The sequence below is a fragment of the Abrus precatorius genome, unplaced genomic scaffold (genome assembly GCF_003935025.1).
Source record: "Abrus precatorius isolate BTA unplaced genomic scaffold, Abrus_2018 Scaffold7, whole genome shotgun sequence".
Taxonomy (NCBI): domain Eukaryota; kingdom Viridiplantae; phylum Streptophyta; class Magnoliopsida; order Fabales; family Fabaceae; genus Abrus; species Abrus precatorius.
In genome coordinates, this window is record NW_020874417.1 from 12442396 (window position 1) to 12465246 (window position 22851).

Here is a 22851-nt window from a genome sequence, read left to right on the forward strand (position 1 = left end):
AAAGTAACAAGATTACCTAAAATGGCCACCTCACAAAATGATAAAACGGTGTAAAACATTTTTTTGTTTTCAAATTTTCTAGAAACAATGGCTTTGTTTTTAAAAACTAAAAATAGAATTGACTCTTTTCTTTAAAAATGGAAATGAAAAACAATAAAATCAAACAATACTTGCAGATTTATTTAAAGGTATTGGGGTATTGTTTAGCTTCGTGACTCCAGATGGGAATCAAAATTGTTACGCTGAATGTCAAATAGAGTCTAATGGAAAAGGGAGTTTATGCTAGAAACACTGATGAAGAGTCAATAAAGATTTTTAGGCAAAACTTCTCTTAAGGTTAAAGATAATACTTAAGATTTTGGAGCCTCTCCTTTGTATAGACAAAGGTTGCCTCATGTTTCAGTTTTCAACCATCGTGCCTACGGTGGCTGAGCAACTGATATCCTGTAAGATAAGTTATCTAATGGGACTAGACTTAACGCAAAATTTTAGGTGGATAAGCTCTTCGTTAACAGAGATTATGGGTGCAATATTTTTAAATTTTTTGGTCTGCTGTTTTTAAATTAAAGTTAAATTTTTACTTTAATATATTGATTTTTAACATAATTTTTTATTGTATGAATTATTAAAATTAAACACCAATTTTAATTAAGATTTATCAAAACTACTAAAATAATCCTAGATACATTTCGAGCACTCAGTTTTTGCATCTTTAATATTTTATCCAACAGTAAATATAAAACTGCTCTTCCTATATATTAAAAGAAAAATCTAAAACATCCAAAAACTTTCGACACTATTAATTTTTGCATGTTTCACAAATGCTGCCGAAGGCATTCCAATATACGAAGTCCCAGTTTAAAGCTTAATTGCTGTCAATATGCAGTCCTATACAAAGATTAGCAATCAGCAAAAATTGGAACAACACAGTTCTAGGGCCTTTCTCTACTCAAACCATGCAACAGTAAATTTAACCAAAACCGTTTTATAAATCATACATAGTTACAAGACATGATTTTTTTTTTCTGGACTATAGTTGCAAGACACATGTGACTAATCAGTAATCACATACTTTATATATAATATACAGCCCAAAATTATTTTATCTCCCTTATTTTTTGGGCTCAGAAAAACCATACTTCATGAAGTACTACAGAGTGGGTGGTTTTCTGTTCTCTTTTTTGGTCTGAGTGGGGTTTTATTTCTCAAGACCAAAACCCAAAATCAGATGGGTCACCACTACAACCCAGCAGACTTACCTAGCCACTAGCCGAGGGGAACCAATCCCTTCATCTGAGATGTCAAAGCCCATGTCTTCACTTTTACTTAGTGCATAGACAATATCCATTATGCTGGGCCTCTTTGATGGGTCTCTAAGGAAACAAGCAATTGCAATGTTGAGAACACCCGTCAAACTTTCCATTGAGCAAGTCTCCCTTAAAATAGCCTTATCCAACCATTCCTTCAGTCTCCTAGCCTTCTCTTGCTCATTATCCACTTCAAAAGTTTTGATGGCACTTGCCCATAAGAGATTCCCTTCCTCATCAATAGCTTCCTTCCCAGAGATTAGTTCGAGCAACACAACCCCAAAAGAGAACACGTCCATCTTTGTTGAGATCACACCATCAGCTAGATATTCAGGGGCAATGTAGCCCTGTGTTCCTACAATGTGCATGGTAATGGCGTTCATTCCTGACTTTGCAAGCCCAAAATTGGCAATTTTGGCTCTCATGTTGGAGTCCAAGAGAATGTTGCTGCTCTTTATGTCTTTGTGCACCACTCGTGGCCTTGTGTGCTCGTGGATGTACTGGAGGCCATTGGCAATGTCAATGGCTATTCGCAGCCTCGTTTTCCAGTTCAGCTTCTCGCTTCTGTCCTCATGCAGCCATGAGTATAGGGATCCATTCTCCACATATTCATAGACTAGATAGCAATTTACTTCTTCTGGGTCTATGCAAAACCCCTCCAACTTCACCAGATTCCCATGGTTGACCTTCATCGCAGACAATGGCACATTGTTAATTAACTACTTAAGCATGATGGTTATATATAATCAATCAAGTGCTAAAATTAAATTATTAGAGTGTAGCATTATATTCTTGTTTTGATATTTTCTTTTATCAGGATGTACCTACCTCAACTTAACCTTCAAAGTTACTTCAAGAAGAAAAAAGATGAAGTCTCACAAAAAGTATTTTCATCATGTTCTTAAATGCCTACGTTTTAACATTATTATATTTATTTATTTTAAAATTAAATGAAATTAATTTTAAATCAATAAACGTAATTAAGATGTGTGTCAGTTGATTCATGCCGTCATCAAATGGAAACAGACAAAAGGAGCAGCGGCGTCTTTTGTCTTTTTTGTGCCTTTAAGTGCCCCTAACACCACCATATTCTATATTCATATTAACCAACCCTAATCTGAAAAATAAGACAAAGTTGGAAACATAATTCGTTGAACAACCAGAAGCAACGACGCCATCAACTAGTACTATCGTTTTATTCCTCTTGATGTGTTTCTAAAAATACAAGTACGAAATAATGAATAATGGATAACTACGAAATTAAATCCAGTCTGACAAAGCTTTTGAAATTACCAAATTACATGTCTGTTTTCCTTTTTCTCCTTGCACAATAACTTCAATAAGTGAAAGTTCTGAACACTAACCACACAATAATTAATTCTCATGTTGGGATGCTAAGATTTGGATTATTTGTTGGCCTAAGTAACATGGGAAATGTTAGAATAATTGTTTATATACAGGCATCTAGAGGTTTATTCCCTTGGTTTGATTATGCTAAAAACTAAACTAATGGTGGCGGGTTGACCACTCATCAGACAAGTCACTTCACTTACTCTGTCATCTGATTACTCATCATCAACAATAAGATATTAATTAACTACTAGTATATTTTATTCAAGCAAGGGCTTTCTCCTTATCAGTTCCTAACCTCTTGGACCGTTTCCAATTTCAATCTGTTATTGCATCTTTGATGTATCTTCCACTCTTTTTTAAGCTTCACACAGAAAAATGGCCAATCTTTCTTCTTACTTTTTCAGTTCTATTAACCTCGATCTATCAAGAGCTTGATTAAATAGCCATCGAAACAGAATTTTGAAAAATATTACATAAATACGAGACACTTTTTGTTATAAGTTAACCCAAAAAAAAAAAAAAGTAATTAGAATTTTTTTAAAAAAAAATAGACTTTTATCATTATATTATAAATGTCTTCAAATTTAAGCGAGTCTTACACTTTCAAGAGAGTTGCAAAGAGCTTCCAGAAAACTTATAAAAACATCTTATAATTACTATAAACTTTTTTAATTTAATTTTAATAAGCTTCTTTGAATAACTTAAGAAAATTTATTTTTAAAAAAATCTATAGTCAAAGTTATGACATAAATTTTTGTACAAAAAATGATTAAATAACACTCCCTGCCGCATGTTTAGTCATTTGAAATGAACGTTGGAGTGATTTTTTTACCTCATAACAAGAGTATCGTAAACAACGAATAACAAACCATCACTGCTCCAATCAGAGATAAAAAAAAAAAAATAGAGAATTTGACTAGAGTTGTTACCTTCTGTAAGATCTTGAGTTCCTCGTAGGCGTTCCACTTCATCTTCTTGATAGCAAAGACATCTCCATCAATGGAGCCTTTATACACCGACCCTTGAATCAAGCAACTCTCGTCAAACCCATCGGTGGCTTCCACCAACTCCTCAATCCCAAACACCCTATACTTGTCCAAACAATCTGAAACATTAGCCATCAACTTCGCTTCCATCTTCTTCCCCTCTCTCCCTCCCAAATACAAAAACTCCTCCTTCTCCTTCTTCCTTTGCTCCTCCTCATCCCAATGCCTCTCCTTCTTCAACACAACCTCCCTATAAACCCACACCCCACTCACCAAAATCAACAACAACCCCGCAACCCCCAACCCTATCGCCAACCCTCGCACAGTCCCTGTCCTATCATCAGAACCGTTTCCACTCACAGTTCCATTTCCCGGTGGCGGCGCAGAAGGAACCACCGTGGGCTGGGCCAGAACCGGCAAGCGGGTAACCGGAACAAAGATGGTGTCGTAATCATTCAGAGTCCGACCGTTGAGGTCAATTATGGACTGTTCATCGGAGCCAAACCTCGAAGCGATGAATGATAGGTTGTCAGAGGGTTGGACAACGTAGGAGATAATGTATTTTGACCTATTATTTGTGGGGCACTTACAGAAGACGGGGAAGATAACGTTGTCGCCGATGGAGAGGTTAGTGGCAAGGAGGGAGGGGTTAACGACTTCGACGGAGGGGTAGGTTGTGAGGTTCTGGAAACTGAAGGTGGAGACGAGGTAGAAGGTGTCGTTGGGTTTGATGGTGTAGGAGATGTTGGCGTAGGAGATGGAGCCGAAGGTGTTGTTGACGGGGTTGCAAGAGCAGGGTATGGGAACGAAGAGGGATTGTTCAGGGACTAAGGGGGAGGAAGGGGAGGAGATGTTGCTGGGCCTTGAAATCATGAGCCTGCTAACGCCGAAGAGGTCCGCTATCGCGGCCAGGTCCAGAAAGTTTGGGCCTCTGGCCCGGTAGAATGCGTAGGCCTCGCATTTGAAGCTTCCCCTGCAGCTGAACCCTGTGTTGTTCTGTTGCCTCGCCGTTTGAGCCTGTGTAGAAGGAAGCATGAATACAAGTAGAAGCCAGAGAACAGAGAAGAGATAAAGTTTCACCCTTCCCATTCTGCTGCTTCTCTTTCTTCACTCTCTGTTTCCCAATTTGCTCCTTTTCTTTTACATGTTTTTGCTGTTGTTGAGTGGAATTTCAAGTCCCGGGTGGGTTTCTGATCTGAGTCAAGGTGCCATTTCCATTCCCACTCTTCAAATCCCAGTAGTCAAGATGGTTGAATCTTCTAAGGGGATGGTGGGCCCCGTTTTAATGGAGGATTTTCAATTTTCTACAACTGCCTCCTGCGTACGCTTATGATAATATTGTTTAGAAATTTTAACTTATAAATCTGTTTTCTTTATTTTATTATATACTTCTCTTTTATCCATTCTATTCTCTTTCTTCATTGTAGAGTTTATTATGAAAATTTGTTATAAACATAACATGACAAGTGAGTTATTTTTATTTGATGAGCTCATGACATTTTTTATTTGGATTTCTTTATTCAATTAAAAGTCAGTCTACCACTGTCTGTCAATTGCTCTTTCACAATTTTAAATTCTCATTTTCAAAATTGAATAATGACTCTTTAATTAACATTGGACATAATTTAATACTTAACAATTATCATCCACTCCAGTTGCGCATTTGGATACAGTAAATAAATCTATTATTAAATTTATATATATATATATATATATATATATATATATATATAAAGACTCAAACTTTTATTGACAAAATTTTTTTTTCAACAAAACAATTTTTACTCTAATAAATTATTAATTTTTTGTAGCATCTCTAATTTAAAGTTAAATAGAGTTATTTTTAATCGTTAGTTATAATAATTTAAAATGCATTCATAAATTTATTTAAATATATAGTTTTTTTTATTGAAATATGCATTCTTTATTTAAAAGGGTTAAAGTTATTTTTTAACCATAAAATAAACAAGATCTTAATATATTTGCATTAAATTTAATAAAATATTTCTAATAATTAATATATTAATATAATATAAATAATTGATAATAGTCAATTTAATCTGATATTGGTTCATTATATATATAAATTATCATGTCAATTATGAAATAATTTAATAACTTTGATTCTATTTATAAAAAATAAATACTTAATTCATAAGATTAATAAAAAATTGTAATATGTTATTAATTTATATTCTATTTTAAAAATATTTATAATATTAAATAATTAAATTGGTGTGTTATATATTAAATCAAATGAATAAATACATTTTTATGAATAAAAGTGGATACTTTATTAACACAAATCATACACTAAATTGAAAATAATTTAGTAACTAGTTTATCTGAAAAAAATTATTTTCATATTTAAAATAAAAATATTAATAATTATTTGTTATAAATAAAGAAAGACTAATATTAAAAACACAAATAACTAGTCAAACTCAAAATTTCATGAAAACCTCTTCTTTTGAAAAAGCTAGAGTGTGAAGAAATGTGTACATGACTTGTTATTTTCTCTTTTCTTTACTCTTGCACCTTTGGCTGGCAAGGGCTGTGCAAAAAATTCAGATTTAATAATTCAATCCATAACCAAAATAAATTAAAAAATTTAGATTATTTTAAAAAATTAGACATCTAATTCAATTTTTTTTAGTTGGGATAAATTTTGAATCTCATTTAATAAAACCAGTTTTAATACTGAAAAATTATTTTTTATGCTGAACGATTCTCTCTAAGTTCCAGGATCAGAACCCTTATGTTATTTATGGTGATCAGTTCACTCGAAGGAAATAATAGGTCCTGTTCATTTTGTTAAGTTTTGTTGTATGTGATATCTACGTTTTCTCTTTTTGTATTATATATATAAATTTTATATACACATAAAATGTATTTTTATTAAATATATTTTAAAAATTATTTTATGATAAAATAAATTTTATATCTTATAATAATATTTTAATATATTAATTTGTAATAATATTATATAATGTTAATTTATATTAAATAAAATAAAAGCATAGAATTATATATATATATATATATATATATATATATATATAAATCTTGTTGTGTTAAAAAAGTATATTATTAAAATTAATTTTAAACTATATTTATATTTAAAAAAAATTTAATCTAATTTTAAAAAAAAATATAAATTGACTTAAAATTTAATCTATATAATTAAATTTAAAATAGATTTAAATTAAATTTATACAAATTTAATTCATGCTCACATGTGGGCATTATCACCACAAAACACAGATTTCATTTGCTAATACAGTTGGTCCAAGCACACAACAAAGCAACATAATTGATTGGCTTTGGGTGAAATTGTGAAGAGGTAACATGTGACGTCTCAAATGCAATAAAGGTCCAAGGAAACATGAGAATAATAATGTCCATTTGGAAGAAGTATCTTGACTGACTACCACCAAATAACAAGGTGGCACTCACATGAGAGTCACATCACAATTCAATGCATATTTACCTTTGGTTTTGAAATATGAACATTCATTTGGAATAATATGAGAGAGCATAAGGTAGAAGTGGAGGACCATAATGTTATTTTGTGACTTGGTCATACCTTTATTCCAATACTTCAGTAATTGTAACGCATTTAATCAGAGAATAAAAATCATTATGTGGCAATATCTACAATCCAGAGCGACCTTGACAAGTTGGTAATAAGTGATAACTGATAAGGATTGGAAATGTAAGGACAAAGTTGTATTTATTTAGTAAAATATACATTGCATAAGTGATGATTAGAAAAACCAATGGTTTAACAGTATAACAGTCTTTGAAATATGAATATGTAATACCAGACTTAATGGATAAGAACTTCCGCAGGTTGATAGGATCATAATTTTTATTAACAAAATTTTTTATTTGAGTAATTCTCAAATCAAACTGCAAAATCTTTGATACTAAAACCATCACCATGTTTAGATATTTTTCATATGGAAATGAGTGGGAGACTTATATGACCCCTCTTAAATAGTGAAAAAGTATTGAATTTGGATTTTGTTGATTTGTAACTGAAGGCATGTTAGTGGCTGAGATCGTATTTGTGATGATGGGATTTGTTGGAATTTGTAAAGTAAACCAAAGGATCCAGAAAGTTTTAGTACAAGTAAACTGCCTTATCTAACAATGCCTTAGGTTTTGTGCCTTGTTTTCCTTTTGCAGATTATGCTCTCTTTTTTGTACAGGTATACTTGTTTTAGACTCGAGATGTGTTTTAAAATGCTTTAATGGGGCATTCAATATCAAGTGTACATAGTAACACAAGTTTATATTTTATTTAAGAATTTATAACTTGTTTCTATAGTCAATTACGTTAGTAAAGCTGCTTAGTAAATAAAAAATAAAGAGAGATTATAGTTTTTAAAAGCTAACTTACAAAAATTACTTTAAGTACTATTTAATTTATCAGAAGTTAACCACCAATATTTTTTTTCTTGTTTTTACCTTTAACTTTTTAAATAATTTAGACATGAACAATAATTGTTATATTTCTCTTTTTTAGTCATTTAACTCATTTTTATTTAGTTGTACAATTAATTAATACAAAAGGTTGACACAGTGGTATAAGATCTCATTGCATTTATATATGTGTGGTGAATCTATTTAGCAGGAGGTGATGCATTCAAACTTCACCCAAGCAAGGATCAGTCTTGGGCTCTTTTGACTTATGGACAATATTGTTTATTACTTAGATTAAAAAAAACAAATAATAGTCCAATTCAATCAATAGTTATAAGCTATAAACTTTCACTAATTTTATTAAATAGATTCATCATTTTTATAACAAATCAAAACCCTTGTTTCACTTTCTTTCATCAAGGCTCAAATTTTTGGATCTTCTACACTGTTGACGAAAACTGCAGGAAGCACAGTGCGTTTTTGTTTAAGCAAAAAAATTCGCTTCAGCAAAATTTAACAAAACTTAATTTTGGTTTAAGCAAAAAATTTAGCTTAAGCGAATTTAGTTAAAAAGTGAATTTTCACTTAAGTTAAAATTATGAAAATTTTAAAACTTCATTTTCTTTCTCTTTAAACTGCATAAAAGTTGATAAACATTTGTGCAAGATCATGTGGTCACACTTTACGACTATACAACAAAAACTTAAATGTTTCAAAATATGTAATATCACAACTATTTCTCAACCAATTTCTTAAAGTTATCATTCCTATAATTCTTATTATCATTCTCAACAATTTAACTTGATTCTAAATGGTTCTACCTCACTAATATTTAGCACAAGTAGCACACTAGACAATACATTTAAAAATATTTGTACAAGATCATATGGTCACACTTTATGGTCATAATACAAAAAAGTGTTTCAAAATATGTAATATCAAAACTATTTTTCAGCTAATTTTTCAAAGTTATCATTCCTATAATCCTTATCATTATTTCAATAATTTAACTCGATTCTAAATAGTTCTACCTCACTAATGTTTAGCACAAATAGTACACTAGACAATATAATTAAAAACATTTGTGCAAGATCATATGGTCACACTTTATTATAGTCATAATACAAAAACTTAAGTGTTTTAAAACATGTAATAATGTAACTATTTCTCAACCAATTTCTAAAAGTTATCATTCTTATAATTCTTATTATAATTATCAACAATTTAACTTGATTTCAAATAGTTTTATAACACAAGTAGTACACTAGACAATACATTTAAAATATTTGGTTGGATAAACTATGTAAGAGTTTTTAGTAACTAGGTAGTCATTGGTGAGAAACAAATGTTTCTTGAATTTTCTGTAATTTAAAGAGGTAGAAGATGAAGTTTTAAAATTTTTCGTAATTTTAGCTCAAATAAATTTTTTAACTTAAGCAAAAATTCACTTTTTAACTAAATTCGCTTAAACTAAATTTTTGGCTTAAGCTAAAATCAAATTTTGTTAAATTTCGTCCTAAATCTTCTTGGAGTCACTATCATTAAGCCAAGAGAAATTGGATTATGAAATAAGAGAGAAAATCCAGTATTCCCTTCACACCACGTGGACTAGGTTGGAGATTTTTTTACTTGTAATCTAGCAAGTGTTCAGGGTGATTGAGATAATGCTCGTGACATTTGAAGCGTCTATAAAGATACGAAACCAAGCCAAATAATCCATAGTCTGTGAGCATAAATTTCAGGTAAGTTTCTACATTCTTCAATAGTTAATCGATAACCACTAGACTAGGTTGGCATACAGTAGTCATGACACGATGCTGACTAGTTCCAAACTTTCCAATATAGAGAGAATAAGATCGTCCATGTAAGATAATGAAATAATGGGAAGGCGAATTTCTAGATGTCTTCAACAACAGAACTGGTCAAGGCATCACTAACAGATGCCATGACATCATATAGCTTACTAGACCAGGAGTCTTTAGTCTTTACACAACTCTTGACTAGGGTGTTACATTCTTCTTGGAGCAGTTAATATTGGTCAATATGTGAGTAAAATATCATTCTTAGGTTTCTGTTTATTTAATGACAAATAAGAAGGTAGAAATAGGGAATATACACCTCTTGATCCAACATAAACAAAAAAGTTATAACAAAAGAACAACTTGAAAAGGGTGGCCTTGATACTCATTATATTCAAGGATTGTCATCAAGAGCCATGAACTTGTAACAATCATCTCTTGGTTATGTCATCCTTCTGGATAGTAGTATCCCATAGGTCCCCATATTTTTCATTGAATTCCCATATGCTCATGGTATTGTAGTCATTTAACAGTTTGTCTCGAGCTCCCCTCTCCATATTGTATATGTGAGGTTCAAAGTGGTGTGGTTTATCAGGTTTATCCATCTCAATAATGCAAAATACGATTGTAAATATGCCTGTTGCAATGAATAAGTACTCCCCCTGAAAGATAGATGGTGGTTAAATGAAAATGCACTGTTTATATCCAAACAAAATAGCCAATTGATTTGAAGATTGAGTCCTTCTTCATTGATGGCAATTAACATTCAGAATTACCGGAACATTGAAGTACACCCCAGCAACAATGGCTGGTGGGAAGAGCCATGAAATAAGCCCTGCATAAGAAATAAACGATAATCAAAATTGACAATTATAATAAAAAGTTCCAAATGATAAATGGTGTATGGAAAGCGCACCTTGGAATCCTGTGGGGGGTTCTGCTGCTGCTATCTCTTCCGCAATTGTACCCCAAAATGTTCCTGCAATGAATATTCATTATTAACTTTTGTCAAAATATCGATACACTAAATCAGTAACATTTTTCTTTTTCTCATAATTTCAAATACATAGCGGCAGAAGAGTTAGATTCTTTATGAATTTCACAAAATTGTATCAAATTTTACAGCTAAAAGTAGCAAACGCCAAGTAATAATTTCCAAAAACTTGAAAAAAATAAAATCTACGACAGGTTTATGAATATATATCTCAGTTAACAATAAGCATGATCTCTTCCAAATTCAATTAAAAAGACAATAGTGATAAAAAAATTTGAAAAGAAAGTTAAATTAAGAAAATTAGCATTAACGAACAAAAAATAAAAAAAACACCTTTCTCTTCTTGTCCTTCGAAGTAAGTGTGGTGGCCATCATATATTCCATACTCAAAATCATCCTGAAATTTACATGAAAGGAAGGAAAACCTTCAAAAGCAAAAAGACACAAAAAGAGAGAAGCAACACAAGTAAAAGCATAATGAGATACAGGGTCAACGCCATTAGTGGCATAATCTTCTCTATGATCTTCATTGAGGTCAGGCTCAATCTCATTAAAACCAGCATTCAACAAGAACCCCTTTGAGTTGTTGCTCTTGGATATGATGCCATGCCACTTGGGTGGTGTTGGAGATAAGAAGGGTTTGGAAGTGAGTTTGGGTTGAGAAGTGATGGGAGGGACAAGTGAGAGTGATGAACATAGCGCCATCTTTGGTTTGGTTGCTTCTCTATCTCACGCTGTTATCCGTTTTCTCATTTTATAACACTGTCCACACAAGATATTTTAATTTTAGAGCTTACATTGATTCAATTATCAACTTGTTGATTAATGGAATTATTTCATGATGTGAAAAAATAATTAGATTGAATTGCCAATAATCTATTTTAAATTTAGACTTCTTGTAAATTAACCCTTTAAAATCCACTTGCATGGCGATTCAGAATTATTTATGCTAAAATTAGAACTGATTTTAATGTAGCTTCAATAGTTTCTCCATGTTCGGAAGTATTTGTCTGAGAATAAAAAAACATACATAACAACGTTATGTTGATTAATTAAAATAAATTAAAATGACAAGCTACCTTAACTCATGATTTACTTGTTATCTATAAATAAATTACTAATTGTTATTTAAATTCACAAAATTGTCATTTTCTTTCGAGGCAAAAAAAAAAAGAAAGAAAAAAAAGAAAAAACAGACGTGAAGAAAAGAGAACTATTGGTCAAAGCCTTGAACTCTCAGCTGGCCCCCAACCCAGAGAACTAGAATCATTTTCTCTCTTCTCTTCAACCTTCAAGTTAGTTCAATTTCTTCCTTACTTGCATTCATTCACTAACTCAAACAATTCCCACTTACCAAACACAAATCCCAAGAAAGGTGCATACTTTCTGCTCATTACCCATTTGGAATTGAATACTGAAATTCTAATGCATTCGTTAAAACATCCATTCCACGTCTGATCGTCTTCCAATGCAATGTTTTAATTTATTTCTGCATCGTTTTATTCTTTTTCCTCTCCTACATTGTTTACCACCCTTTCACCACACTATTCATTCTCGTTCTTCCCTTTGTTGTTCCTTCTGCTTTCTTGGACTCATTAATCTTTTATATAGCAAGGTGTTGATTGCGCCATAGGCTAATATGCTTGCATTGAAAATTTTGTTATAAATAATAGAAACAAAATGTATTATCCTTTATATAGCAAGTAGCAAGTGAAGTGAATCGTCTTCCGTGATTTTGTTTCAGGCTTGGATATGCATAAGCAAACTGAGGATGACTATACTTACCTGTCTAACACACTTCAAGAGTTCAACAGTATTCCCAACATTGACAAGGCATGGATTTTTAAGTGTAAGCCTTCTTTATTGAATTCATTTACTTTATTTCTTTGTGATAGTTCAATTGCATTGCTAACCAAAATGATATTTGTTTTGTTTCTTCGTAGCACCTGGCTTGCAGATGCAGTTGCAGGGAATGTTTGCTGTTTCCCAACCGGATCTTTTAACAAACAAGAAGAGGATATCTGTCTTATCCTGTAACATTTTAAAAGAAAGTGAGAGTTCTGTGAGGTTTCTGTGGGCACCGTTTCCAATTGAGATGTTTGGTGTGTCTATGATTGTTCCATCACCTTCTGGCTCAAAACTCTTAGTGATTCGGGATCCTCCAGAGAATGGAGCTCCTTCTCACTTTGAGATTTGGAGTTCATCTCGAATGGAGAAGGAGTTCCATATCCCCCAATCACTGCATGGTTCAGTGTATAATGATGGATGGTAAGTGATGTATCATGTCCTTTTATACCATTCAATGCTAGAGGAGTGCTAAGGAACAAACATTTGTTAACATATTTTCATTTATTGGTTGAAAATTATTGAAAAATACAAAAGTATGAACGAGAATCACTAAATTAACAGCGAGACCCACATGATTTTTGTGATTTCCATCACACTCTTTTTAACACAATCCTAAACTGTTACTTTTGTTTATCTCATTAGTGGTTTGGTTTCAAATGTTCTTTGGTTTTTAACTGCAAAGTTAAAGCCACTGCTGAACTATTACTATAGTTTCTTTGACACTCATGTCATGCATTATAAAGTCATTCCTTTTTTCTATGGTTTAGGTTTGAGGGTGTCTCTTGGAACTTGGTTGAAACATGTATAGCATATGTAGCAGAAGAGCCCTCCCCTGCAAAGCCCACATTTAATGATTTTGGGGAACACAAGAAAGGTGGTTGTGCAGATAAGGACTTTGGTTGCTGGAAAGGTCAAGGGGATTGGGAAGATGACTGGGGAGAAACATATTCTGGAAAGAGACGGCCTGCACTTTTTGTTATCAACATCAACAGGTTTTTCATCTTTCATTTTAATGTCAGATGATATTTAGATATATATCTTTGATAGACACCTTATTTTAATTAGTATTTTCACAGTGGAGACATACAAGCTGTCAAAGGAATTGACAAGTCTTTGAGTGTCGGTCAAGTTGTGTGGGCTCCATATACCGAAGGCTTGGAACATTACCTTGTCTTTGTTGGGTGGTCATCCAAGCCAAGAAGGCTTGGTATTAAGTACTGCTCTAACAGGCCTTGTGCTTTATATGCTGTTAGAGCACCACATCATGAGTCAAAATCTAATGAACCAGAGCTCCAGTATGTCACTGATCTTCTCAACCCTCCTTGTTTTCATGCCTGCTATAAAGTATATATTTATTGCAATTTTTTTTTTTCTGAGATGAATTATTAAAGTAATTTTTTACATGTAGGTCAACTGAAGATTTATATGCACAGAACCTTACTCAAAGTGTAAGCAGTGCCTACTTTCCACGGTTCAGGTAACCTGGTGGAATTCTCCATTGTTTTCATATTCTTGAGGGTGACAAACATTTATGCATAATTTATAGTTTTTGATGTGCAACCCTTTGATTTTAAGATGTTGACATGAAAATAGAAAATGTTCCTAAAGATAAAGATGAGTAGTGGCTGGATTAAGGTTATTGTTATCCTGAATTATGTCAAGACAGCAGAATTTTTCCTAGCATTGGAAAACACGAAAAATATTTCTTGAAAGTTACTTGCCTTTATAATTGAAACAAACATAGGGTGCTACTGTTTTTTCTGTAAGGAAGGTACAAAATTGTGCTCCAGAAAACGATCTATCATTATTTCTTTTACCTGGGTGAGGTAAGTTGCCAAAGTGCTAAACCATCTTAATATCTTATGACTCCTGAGTTAATTTAATCACACAACTCTTGTTTTCTGTTTGAAGGTCATAAGATCCTTTATTAAACAGCAAATTCGTGTAGTGTTAGTCATGATTCATAATTGTTTCTTCAATTCTTCTGTTTCATTAGTCACAGCTGAAGAAGGAGCTCAATACATGCAGTTGACATAGTTTAACTGGTCAGAAAATCAGTGTGCATCTGTCTTCATTATTGTTGATTTGTTATTCATGTATTGGACCTATTTGAGCTTCTTCTCTAACACAACGATTCTAGATGGTTTCCCACATTTTACAGAAACAAAACACGTATCTTGGAGAAATCATATTCTTCCAGTTAGAAATTTTATATTATAGCATGGCTGATTGTGCCTTATTCTTGTAGAAATCATCAAGGTTTTGTTACTCTGCAGTCTGCATTTAATTTCATTTTGTTTTCTTTTATTATAACACTGTGTCTTCTTACTTTCTAGTGGCTGTTATTTTCTTATGTTGTATATGAACAAAATGATTTGTCTCGAGTTTATCAAATACTGGCACATGAAATTGTATTAGTTGTTGAGAAATATTGGTATATGAGTTGCATCCCTAAAACTCTGACCATTACAGATAAAATACACGTATCATATTCTTCCATTTAGAAATTTTATATTATAGCATGGCTGATTATGCCTTATTCTTGCAGAAATCATCGAAGTTTTGTTACTCTGTAGTCTGCATTTAATTTCATTTTGTTTTCTTCTATTATAACACTGTCTTCTTACTTTTTATTTTATGTCCTATATGAACAAAATGATTTGTCTCAAGTTAATCAAATACTGGCACATGAAGTTGTATTAGTTGTTGAGAAATATTGGTATATGAGTTGCATCCCTAAAACTCTGATCATTATTCATGAATTTTCCACCAGTCCAGATGGAAAGTTCCTTGTATTTTTATCTGCAAGAAGTGCTGTGGATTCTGGAGTGCACAATGCTACAAATTCACTTCATAGAATTGATTGGCCAACTGATGGAAAACTATACCAATCTTCCAAAATTTATGACATAGTAAGCTCTTCATATATGGCCAGTTTGATTTGAATGTATTTGGTTTAATTCCATTCTTTAATAATTTAGAGTAAACCTCTATTTGCTTTCTCATCTATTTCATTTATTAAGACACTGGATTCAATTATAGGACAAGGTATTGGATGCACATGCGGCCATGTAGTTTTTCATTTGTGAGATTTTTTATACTTGCAATAAGGAATTACTTCTGTAGGATAAAATTTAGAAGGTAAACATGTAATTAACTTGATAAATGGTTAGCTCTTCAGGGTTTGTTTTGTGATTTGCTTTAATTTGCTTCTTTTTTTTAAAACAAAACATGACCATGGTATTTGGTGCTGTAGTTAAGATTCTTTTACTTCATTCTCTCCCTCCTCTTCTTAGTGGAATCTTAACAGAAGCCAATTAATGCATATTGTTGTCAACTAATAAGTCTGGTGTTTTCAACCAATTTTGAAGATTCCTGTTGTGATGTGTGCTGAGGATGGTTGCTTCCCTGGGCTTTATTGTACAACTATCCATAATAATCCTTGGCTATCTGACAACAACACAATGATCATATCATCTATCTGGCACAGCAGTGAAGTTCTGCTCTCTGTGAATGTGTTGAGGTTAGAAAACAGCAGCAGGAATGCTTTCTTATCCATTTGTCTAACTCTAAGGCATTGTTTGGGAGGGTGGTTTTGCAGGGAAAGGGAGGGGAGGACATGTTTTTTAATTTTAAATTAAGAGACTTACATATTATTTATGATGATAAATGCATAATTAATACATTAATTTTATGTCAATATATCATTTTATATCTTTCATTTTGAAAAAATTAATTTATTTAAAATAGAAAATTTACTCTCCCCTTCCCTTCCCTCCAAAACCCCCTTTCCCAAACAACCCCTAAAGGTATTGTGTATTCTTAATGATCAACTGTTCTTTTCTTTTGTCACATTCTAGTGGGGAAGTGTTACATATCAACCCAGAAGACTCAAATTTCTCATGGAATCTTCTTATGCTGGATGGAAACAATATTGTTGCCAGTAAAAACAAATGCTCAATTTATCAATATTTTGGGGTTTTGAAGTTGAGGAACATGTTTTATCCTTTTTCTTTGTTGATTCTTTTGCAGTTTCCAGCAGTCCAGTTGATGTTCCTCAAATCAAGTATGGAATTTCAATTGAAAAGGCAAGAAGAAATACTACATGGAATTGGTCAAATATATCCAGTCCCATATTCAGATGCTCCAACAAGGTTCATTCTATTTTTCTGGGAGATATTAATTTGTTGTCTCAAAACTATACTATTCTATAAGTGTAGAAGTGAATCATTGGATTTTGGCTGCAGGTTAGATCTATGCTGTCCTCCCTTCAGTGCAGTATACTGAAGATCCCAGTCAAGGATGCTTGTGATGGTCAAACAAAAGGTTTTCATGTTACTCTGGTTTCTTACTCATTGATATTTAATATTAAGTTGAATGACTTAATGAAATTTCATATATGTTTTAATTTGTATAAAGAAATTCTCAGAATTTAATTGAGAAGGTATCTGATTACATTTTATGAAATTCCATCCATGAACTGCTCATCAATAATGAGGTGAATTAATCTGATTCATTTAATCAAAATCTATACATATAGCAATAAATTTACTTATTAATAATCATACTGATTCTGCACTCGACCCTCCCCAACATGCCCCCTCCTGAAAAGGAAAACGGACGAAGCTAGTTTTTGATTGGTGCACATAATGATAGTATTATGTATTATATCTAGCATAAAATATTGGGAAAGCTTGATTTTATAGTTAAAGAAACTAGTAAAGAGATGAAGAAGAACTATATGCATCATTTGTTACGTCACTATTGAAAGCATTTGACATGTTAAATTGATCATGATTGTCTTGTCATACAATGAGATCATTTGTTTAGTGTTCAGTACTTCTGGAACAAAACTAACACATTGTATAGTTATACCCTAGTCGATAAATCTTACTCAAATTTTTAGATCAGTCAACTGACTGTAATATCTATGCTTTTTATTTATTTTCAGGTGCTATTAAATCTTTTGAAGCTATATTTGTGTCATCTAAAATCAAGAACAAGGATGTATTTGATCCATTAATTGTGGTCCTTCATGGAGGTCCACATGATGTCTCTTTGTCATACTTTTCAAAGTCTGTGGCTTTTCTATCTTCTCTTGGATACAGCTTGCTGATTGTAAATTACAGGTAGCCAACATACACACTAGTTGGGCCAGTTGTTAAAATTAAGCTGGCAGAAGTTATTGATTTAACTCTTATACAAATGGATTGAAGTATTTCTTTTTATGAACAATAAACTTAATTGAAAGTAACTGTAAAGAGGTTTGCTTATATAACCTGTATATTACAACATTTCAATCCCTCAAAAAAGAAGCAAGCATACAGTAGAAAATGATATGAGACTGACAGAGGAAACAAAGAACATGACACTTTGCAATATGTCTACGGAGAGCTTAAATGAGAATGTTAGCTTATATAAAGTTTAAATATTATCCAGAGAAACAGCAATGAGAAACAAATGTGGAGACCAATCTATAGAAGCTACATCATGAATTTAGAAATTGAAAAGTTTTTCGACCTTGGATTTGTGGGTGACAGCATGTTTTGGATCTATTTGACTTCATAATGATAGAGAGGTTGAGGAGTTGAAAATGAAAAGCTGGTAATTATTTTTTTCCGTTGTGCTATAACGAGTCTGACTAGACACTTTGATCAACTTCTTGGACAAGAGTGTTTTATGCTCCATCTGCACCCCAATTATGTGGTTTAAAAGTTTATGATACTCAGACTGCTTTTCTTTTATCAATGAATGTCATTTTCAAAACCCCTTAAGAGAAACCCAATATGATCACAAATATCAGAAAGAATCTTTTATATATCAAAATATGGATGAAGAAATGTTTACTAATTGTCCATTTTATGGTTTCTTATATGTTATTATTTCTCAGAGGTTCGTTAGGATTTGGTGAGGAAGCATTACAATCTCTTCCAGGGAAAGTTGGGTCTCAGGTGCTAATTGCTTACTTCTAATTCTAAATATTTAGATTTGGTAATACTATTTGAGCAAACCATTAAAATTTATACTCTGGATTTTCTAGGTTGGATTTTGATTTTAGATTTTCATTTGTAGGATGTCAATGACGTTCTTTCTGCCATAGATCATGTCATCAACTTGGGTCTTGCTGGTCCATCTAAAATTACAGTGATGGGCATTTCACATGGTGGTTTTCTAACAACCCACTTGATTGGCCAGGTACAATAAATCCACTTGCTGTGACTTCTTTCTGACCTATCCATATATCGATATATGTTTTTCTAACTCTCACCTTCCTGCAATACCAATTTACTTAAACGTATCAGGTTTGCATTTACTTGTCATGCATGTCTTAATTGATTGTACTACTACTACTAACTGTTGTATGCCTTGCATCTGTTGTGATTCATAACATCTTTGAAGATGTCTTGTATTAGCTAGGAATATGGAAAGATACTCTTTATAAGGCTTAGACAGTCCTCTTCCCTTGAGCTAGATTTTGGGTGTGAATATGGTCTAGAGCCTATCCAGTCTTAATGTTGGGCCACTCACATGTGTCTAGCCTAACAAACTCCATAATCAAATTTCAATCATAAGCATGACTCCATGAGGGGGGTGTATTAAAATGTCCTATATTTGCTAAGAATAAGGCTAAAATACTCCTTATAAGACTTGGACAATTCTCTTGAATTTATGTTTGGATCAAACTCAATTGTACTAATTATACTTAGAAAGCTATGAAACCAGGTCAAGTGCACTAAGAATTTTTGTGGAATATAGTTGATTTTTTTACAATCAAGGGTGTCTCATTGTCAAATCTGTAGTAGACTCTGGTACTATCTTGAATTTAAGTTAGGCCTATAAGGTGAGGATTGTTTTAACCTTTATAAGCTTTACTTTTGTTATATCTTTAGTCAATGTGAAATCTCAACAACATTAGTTAAACTTTATTACTAATCTGACCACAATTTAGAGTTTAAAGGATTAAGAAAAACTTGTGTTATGTTCCTCAAAATTAGATATCATGACTAATATTGACAAAATAGGGGGAATTAAAAGGATAACATAACAATGTGTGGAGTATGATTATTTATAGGAACCTAATATATATGTGTATACTAAAGCAATTGCTATGGCTTACTAATGCGATCTACTTTCAGGATATGGGCAATTTTTCAAGTGAGACTCTGATTTTATGTATTTGTTTCTGTGTGGTGGATTTTCTTGATCATAGAATATTGTTTTGTGGCTTTCTAATTGCTGCAGGAACCAGACAAATTTATAGCAGCAGCTGCAATCAATCCTGTTTGTAACCTTGCGCTGATGATCGGTACTACTGATATCCCTGATTGGTGCTATGTAGAAGCTTTTGGAGCCATTGCCAGAAATTGGTTTTCTCAACCACTTTCAGCGGAAGATTTGGCTCTCTTTTATAGCAAATCTCCTATTTCACACATCTTAAAGGTCTTACATTGAGCTGTACACTTTTAGAACGAATTGACTTTGAATTGCACAATATTTGTAAGAGCTCTTAGAAAAAGCATATTGAAAGGGAAAAGAAATTGAACTTGATCAGTGAAAATCATAAAAATCCCTTCAAAAGTTGCAATATATAAAAGGTCTCAAGAATAAAGAGCATCTGAGCATTTCTATAAGTGATAACCCTGCAACCCTTCTTTCTCAATGTCTATCTGAGGGTTAATCTTTTGAGCTAACAACATGGACTATATTGTTTTTTCATTTGCATTGAAGTTTGAATTTCATCATCTTTTTTGTACTTTCTATTCTTTCTCTTGATTTTATATATTAAGTAGATTGCGTAGTATTCCTGTGGAGAAACTCTTAAGGAAAATTTAATTTTACCGAAGATAAATGCTGAGATTGTCACCTCAAACTTTTACTGAACAATGCAGATAGTGGAGTTCTTTGAAAAGTCATTTCAACCAATAAGATTTTGGCATGGAGTGGTCTACCTCTATTGATTACCCATAATAACTATTTTCATATAATAAAATTTCATGGTGATAGATAATAAGTCTATAATCAGTCTGAAGATTGACTAGTGACAAATATATCTTAGGATACTATATATGATTAGGGTATACCCTTCTGGATACAGTTGATTTCTGATATTATAGTTTGTATTTTTATAAATTCTGCAGGTAAAAACACCAACACTTTTCCTACTAGGTGCTGAAGATCTTCGCGTTCCAATTTTCGATGGATTGCAAGTAAGTACTTATGAGCTTTAAATATAGTCCGACTTTCACGAGATTACCGTGTTTATAGGTATTGTATGACGATAAAACTATCATTGTTTAAATGTCTAGTATTCTCGGGCTTTAAAGGAGAAAGGAGTAGAGGTCAAAATCATTATGTTTCCAAATGATGTTCATGCACTCAAAAGGTAGAGAAATCCTACGTATAATCAGTCTTCATTTTTAATTTTAATACAACCTGACTCGATTGTTTTATATTATATTTTTGCAGGCCACAATCTGACTTGGAATGCTTCCTTAACATTGGGATATGGTTCAACAAGTTCTGCAAATAAGGGGTAAGTGGGTCACAAGACTTCCTAAAGACCTAAACTCTTGAGTAATGGATAGAACCATTCAGGATTAACAGCCACTACCTACATCTATCGTAGTCAAAATAGGGATTGTTCTGTATTACCCTATATTCAACTAATCAACCTTTGAAACATGTTGGAAACAATGGTGTGAACATCATTTTCCTTTTTCTACTAATTTTGCTTATTCTCCTTTTTAATCCTTCTTTTGTGTGAGTGTGTGTGTGTATACACAAAAAAATAAAATAAAATTGTACGTTCTTAGCCCATAAATTAATCAAGTCAATCGCTCATTTTAGCCCAATTAAATTTATACACATGCAAAAAGTAAAATAAATCAAAATACAGACCCAAAAGAAGACAGAGAGTCATGACCTATAATGGTAATAGAGTAGTGTATGCTATCTTTCAATGGCACTTGAATCGTATTAATTTTACTGAGTAGTTAAATACTTTTTTTTGTCATAAAAGGGATTCTTTTGATAGTTAAAGTTATTTTTTTCTTAAATGTTTTTTAAATTTGCTAAAAATGAATAAATCCATGTGATGAATGGTCATGTAAAGAATAATAGATGTTATCTTTTAAGAAATTATTGAGTAATCATATGCTAAATTCAATCATGTATTATTTTCAAAATTGAAATCAAGATTTACTTCAAATTATTTTTCTAATATCTAATGACTTTGATTTTTTTCATTGAACAAGAAATATTAAGAGTGAAAGTTACTCTATGAAGCTAAAATTAAAATTTTCTTTTGCATATATTTTAAAAAGGATTAAGGAAATATTTATGGTTATTAATACAAAGTGATAATGGGGACCCTGCTTTAACGGCGACATTGTGGCTATGGATTAAGTTTTCACTACTTTTTAAGTGCATGTTGGCTTTCGAGCTTAACTTGATTTTCATATATTAATTTTTAAGGGTCTTAAAAATACTTTTTCAAACTTGAAGATAATTTCATTTCCTCTCTTTTTTATTAGTCTGTCTTTATTTTCAAAATCACCAAAGAAAATATATTTTTGTTTTGAAAATTTTGTTTATCATTTCACTGAGATTCCGAGGATGACAGTGATTCTTGCGTGTGAATGAAAAACCATTTTCATACTTTGGGCATTTAGCATGTTTGTAGTGAGAATTAGCTCAGGTGTGATTGCTAACCATTACCAGGGTTGTGGGTTTTCAGGTTGTAATAATATTGGTTGATGTTCTCTTGTCAATGAATTGCTCAACTGATGAGTTTCTGATCAAAATTGATGACAGAAAGGCACAACATATCACTGGAAGATGTCACACTCAATAGTAAACATGCAAATGAAACAACTTGAAGAGAGTAAAAACATATTGAATTGTTGTTAACTCAATCATGCAACCCGTCCATTTTGACAAGGATGAAATTATGCTTAATGGAAATCAAACATGTAGTGTTGTTGATAGATATAGGAATAACCACAATGAATACAAGTGTGTTAATGTTTATTAGGTAAACAAACACGACGACTTGCGTAAAAATACTTGAAATTGAGAACTTACAGGTGAGCAGGATTTACCATAAGTATTTCATAAAAATTCTGTTGAAAAGAATT

General features: G+C 32.2%; 3 protein-coding genes across 3 annotated transcripts; 1 reads left to right on the forward strand and 2 right to left on the reverse strand.

The window, feature by feature from the left end:
* Nucleotides 1–549: 549 nt before the first annotated feature.
* LOC113872724 (serine/threonine receptor-like kinase NFP) lies at nucleotides 550–4898 on the reverse strand. Its single transcript, XM_027510491.1, has 2 exons — nucleotides 3590–4898; nucleotides 550–1993 (listed from the first exon to the last, which is right to left on the reverse strand). The coding sequence occupies exons 1-2, from the start codon at nucleotides 4733–4735 to the stop codon at nucleotides 1256–1258; spliced, it is 1884 nt and encodes a 627-aa protein (XP_027366292.1). The 5' UTR covers nucleotides 4736–4898; the 3' UTR covers nucleotides 550–1255.
* Nucleotides 4899–9773: 4875 nt separating this feature from the next.
* Nucleotides 9774–11610, reverse strand: LOC113872227 (photosynthetic NDH subunit of subcomplex B 5, chloroplastic). Its single transcript, XM_027509613.1, has 5 exons — nucleotides 11354–11610; nucleotides 11201–11264; nucleotides 10790–10852; nucleotides 10650–10708; nucleotides 9774–10535 (listed from the first exon to the last, which is right to left on the reverse strand). Exons 1-5 carry the CDS (start codon nucleotides 11570–11572, stop codon nucleotides 10305–10307), a joined length of 636 nt encoding a protein of 211 aa, XP_027365414.1. The 5' UTR covers nucleotides 11573–11610; the 3' UTR covers nucleotides 9774–10304.
* Nucleotides 11611–12137: 527 nt separating this feature from the next.
* LOC113872585 (acylamino-acid-releasing enzyme-like) lies at nucleotides 12138–21323 on the forward strand. The gene is made up of 18 exons (XM_027510254.1): nucleotides 12138–12242; nucleotides 12612–12716; nucleotides 12811–13135; nucleotides 13483–13707; nucleotides 13792–14010; nucleotides 14124–14192; nucleotides 15489–15627; nucleotides 16087–16238; nucleotides 16576–16658; nucleotides 16748–16869; nucleotides 16963–17041; nucleotides 17667–17844; nucleotides 18606–18666; nucleotides 18788–18910; nucleotides 19958–20155; nucleotides 20854–20922; nucleotides 21022–21098; nucleotides 21182–21323. The coding sequence occupies exons 2-18, from the start codon at nucleotides 12620–12622 to the stop codon at nucleotides 21243–21245; spliced, it is 2280 nt and encodes a 759-aa protein (XP_027366055.1). The 5' UTR covers nucleotides 12138–12242; nucleotides 12612–12619; the 3' UTR covers nucleotides 21246–21323.
* The last annotated feature ends 1528 nt before the right edge of the window (nucleotides 21324–22851 follow it).

Bases quoted from the DNA above. Each gene is read 5' to 3' on its own strand.
- LOC113872724 (XM_027510491.1), bottom strand. From the start codon at position 4,735: ATGGGAAGGGTGAAACTTTATCTCTTCTCTGTTCTCTGGCTTCTACTT. The intron at 1,994-3,589 runs GTAACAACTCTA...TCTGCGATGAAG, and splicing joins AACTCAAGATCTTACAGAAG to GTCAACCATGGGAATCTGGT.
- LOC113872227 (XM_027509613.1), bottom strand. From the start codon at position 11,572: ATGGCGCTATGTTCATCACTCTCACTTGTCCCTCCCATCACTTCTCAA. The intron at 10,853-11,200 runs GTGTTTTTTTTA...TATTCATTGCAG, and splicing joins CGAAGGACAAGAAGAGAAAG to GAACATTTTGGGGTACAATT. The intron at 10,709-10,789 runs GTGCGCTTTCCA...TTTCTTATGCAG, and splicing joins ACCCCCCACAGGATTCCAAG to GGCTTATTTCATGGCTCTTC.
- LOC113872585 (XM_027510254.1), top strand. From the start codon at position 12,620: ATGCATAAGCAAACTGAGGATGACTATACTTACCTGTCTAACACACTT. The intron at 15,628-16,086 runs GTAAGCTCTTCA...CCAATTTTGAAG, and splicing joins CTTCCAAAATTTATGACATA to ATTCCTGTTGTGATGTGTGC. The intron at 16,239-16,575 runs GTTAGAAAACAG...GTCACATTCTAG, and splicing joins CTCTCTGTGAATGTGTTGAG to TGGGGAAGTGTTACATATCA.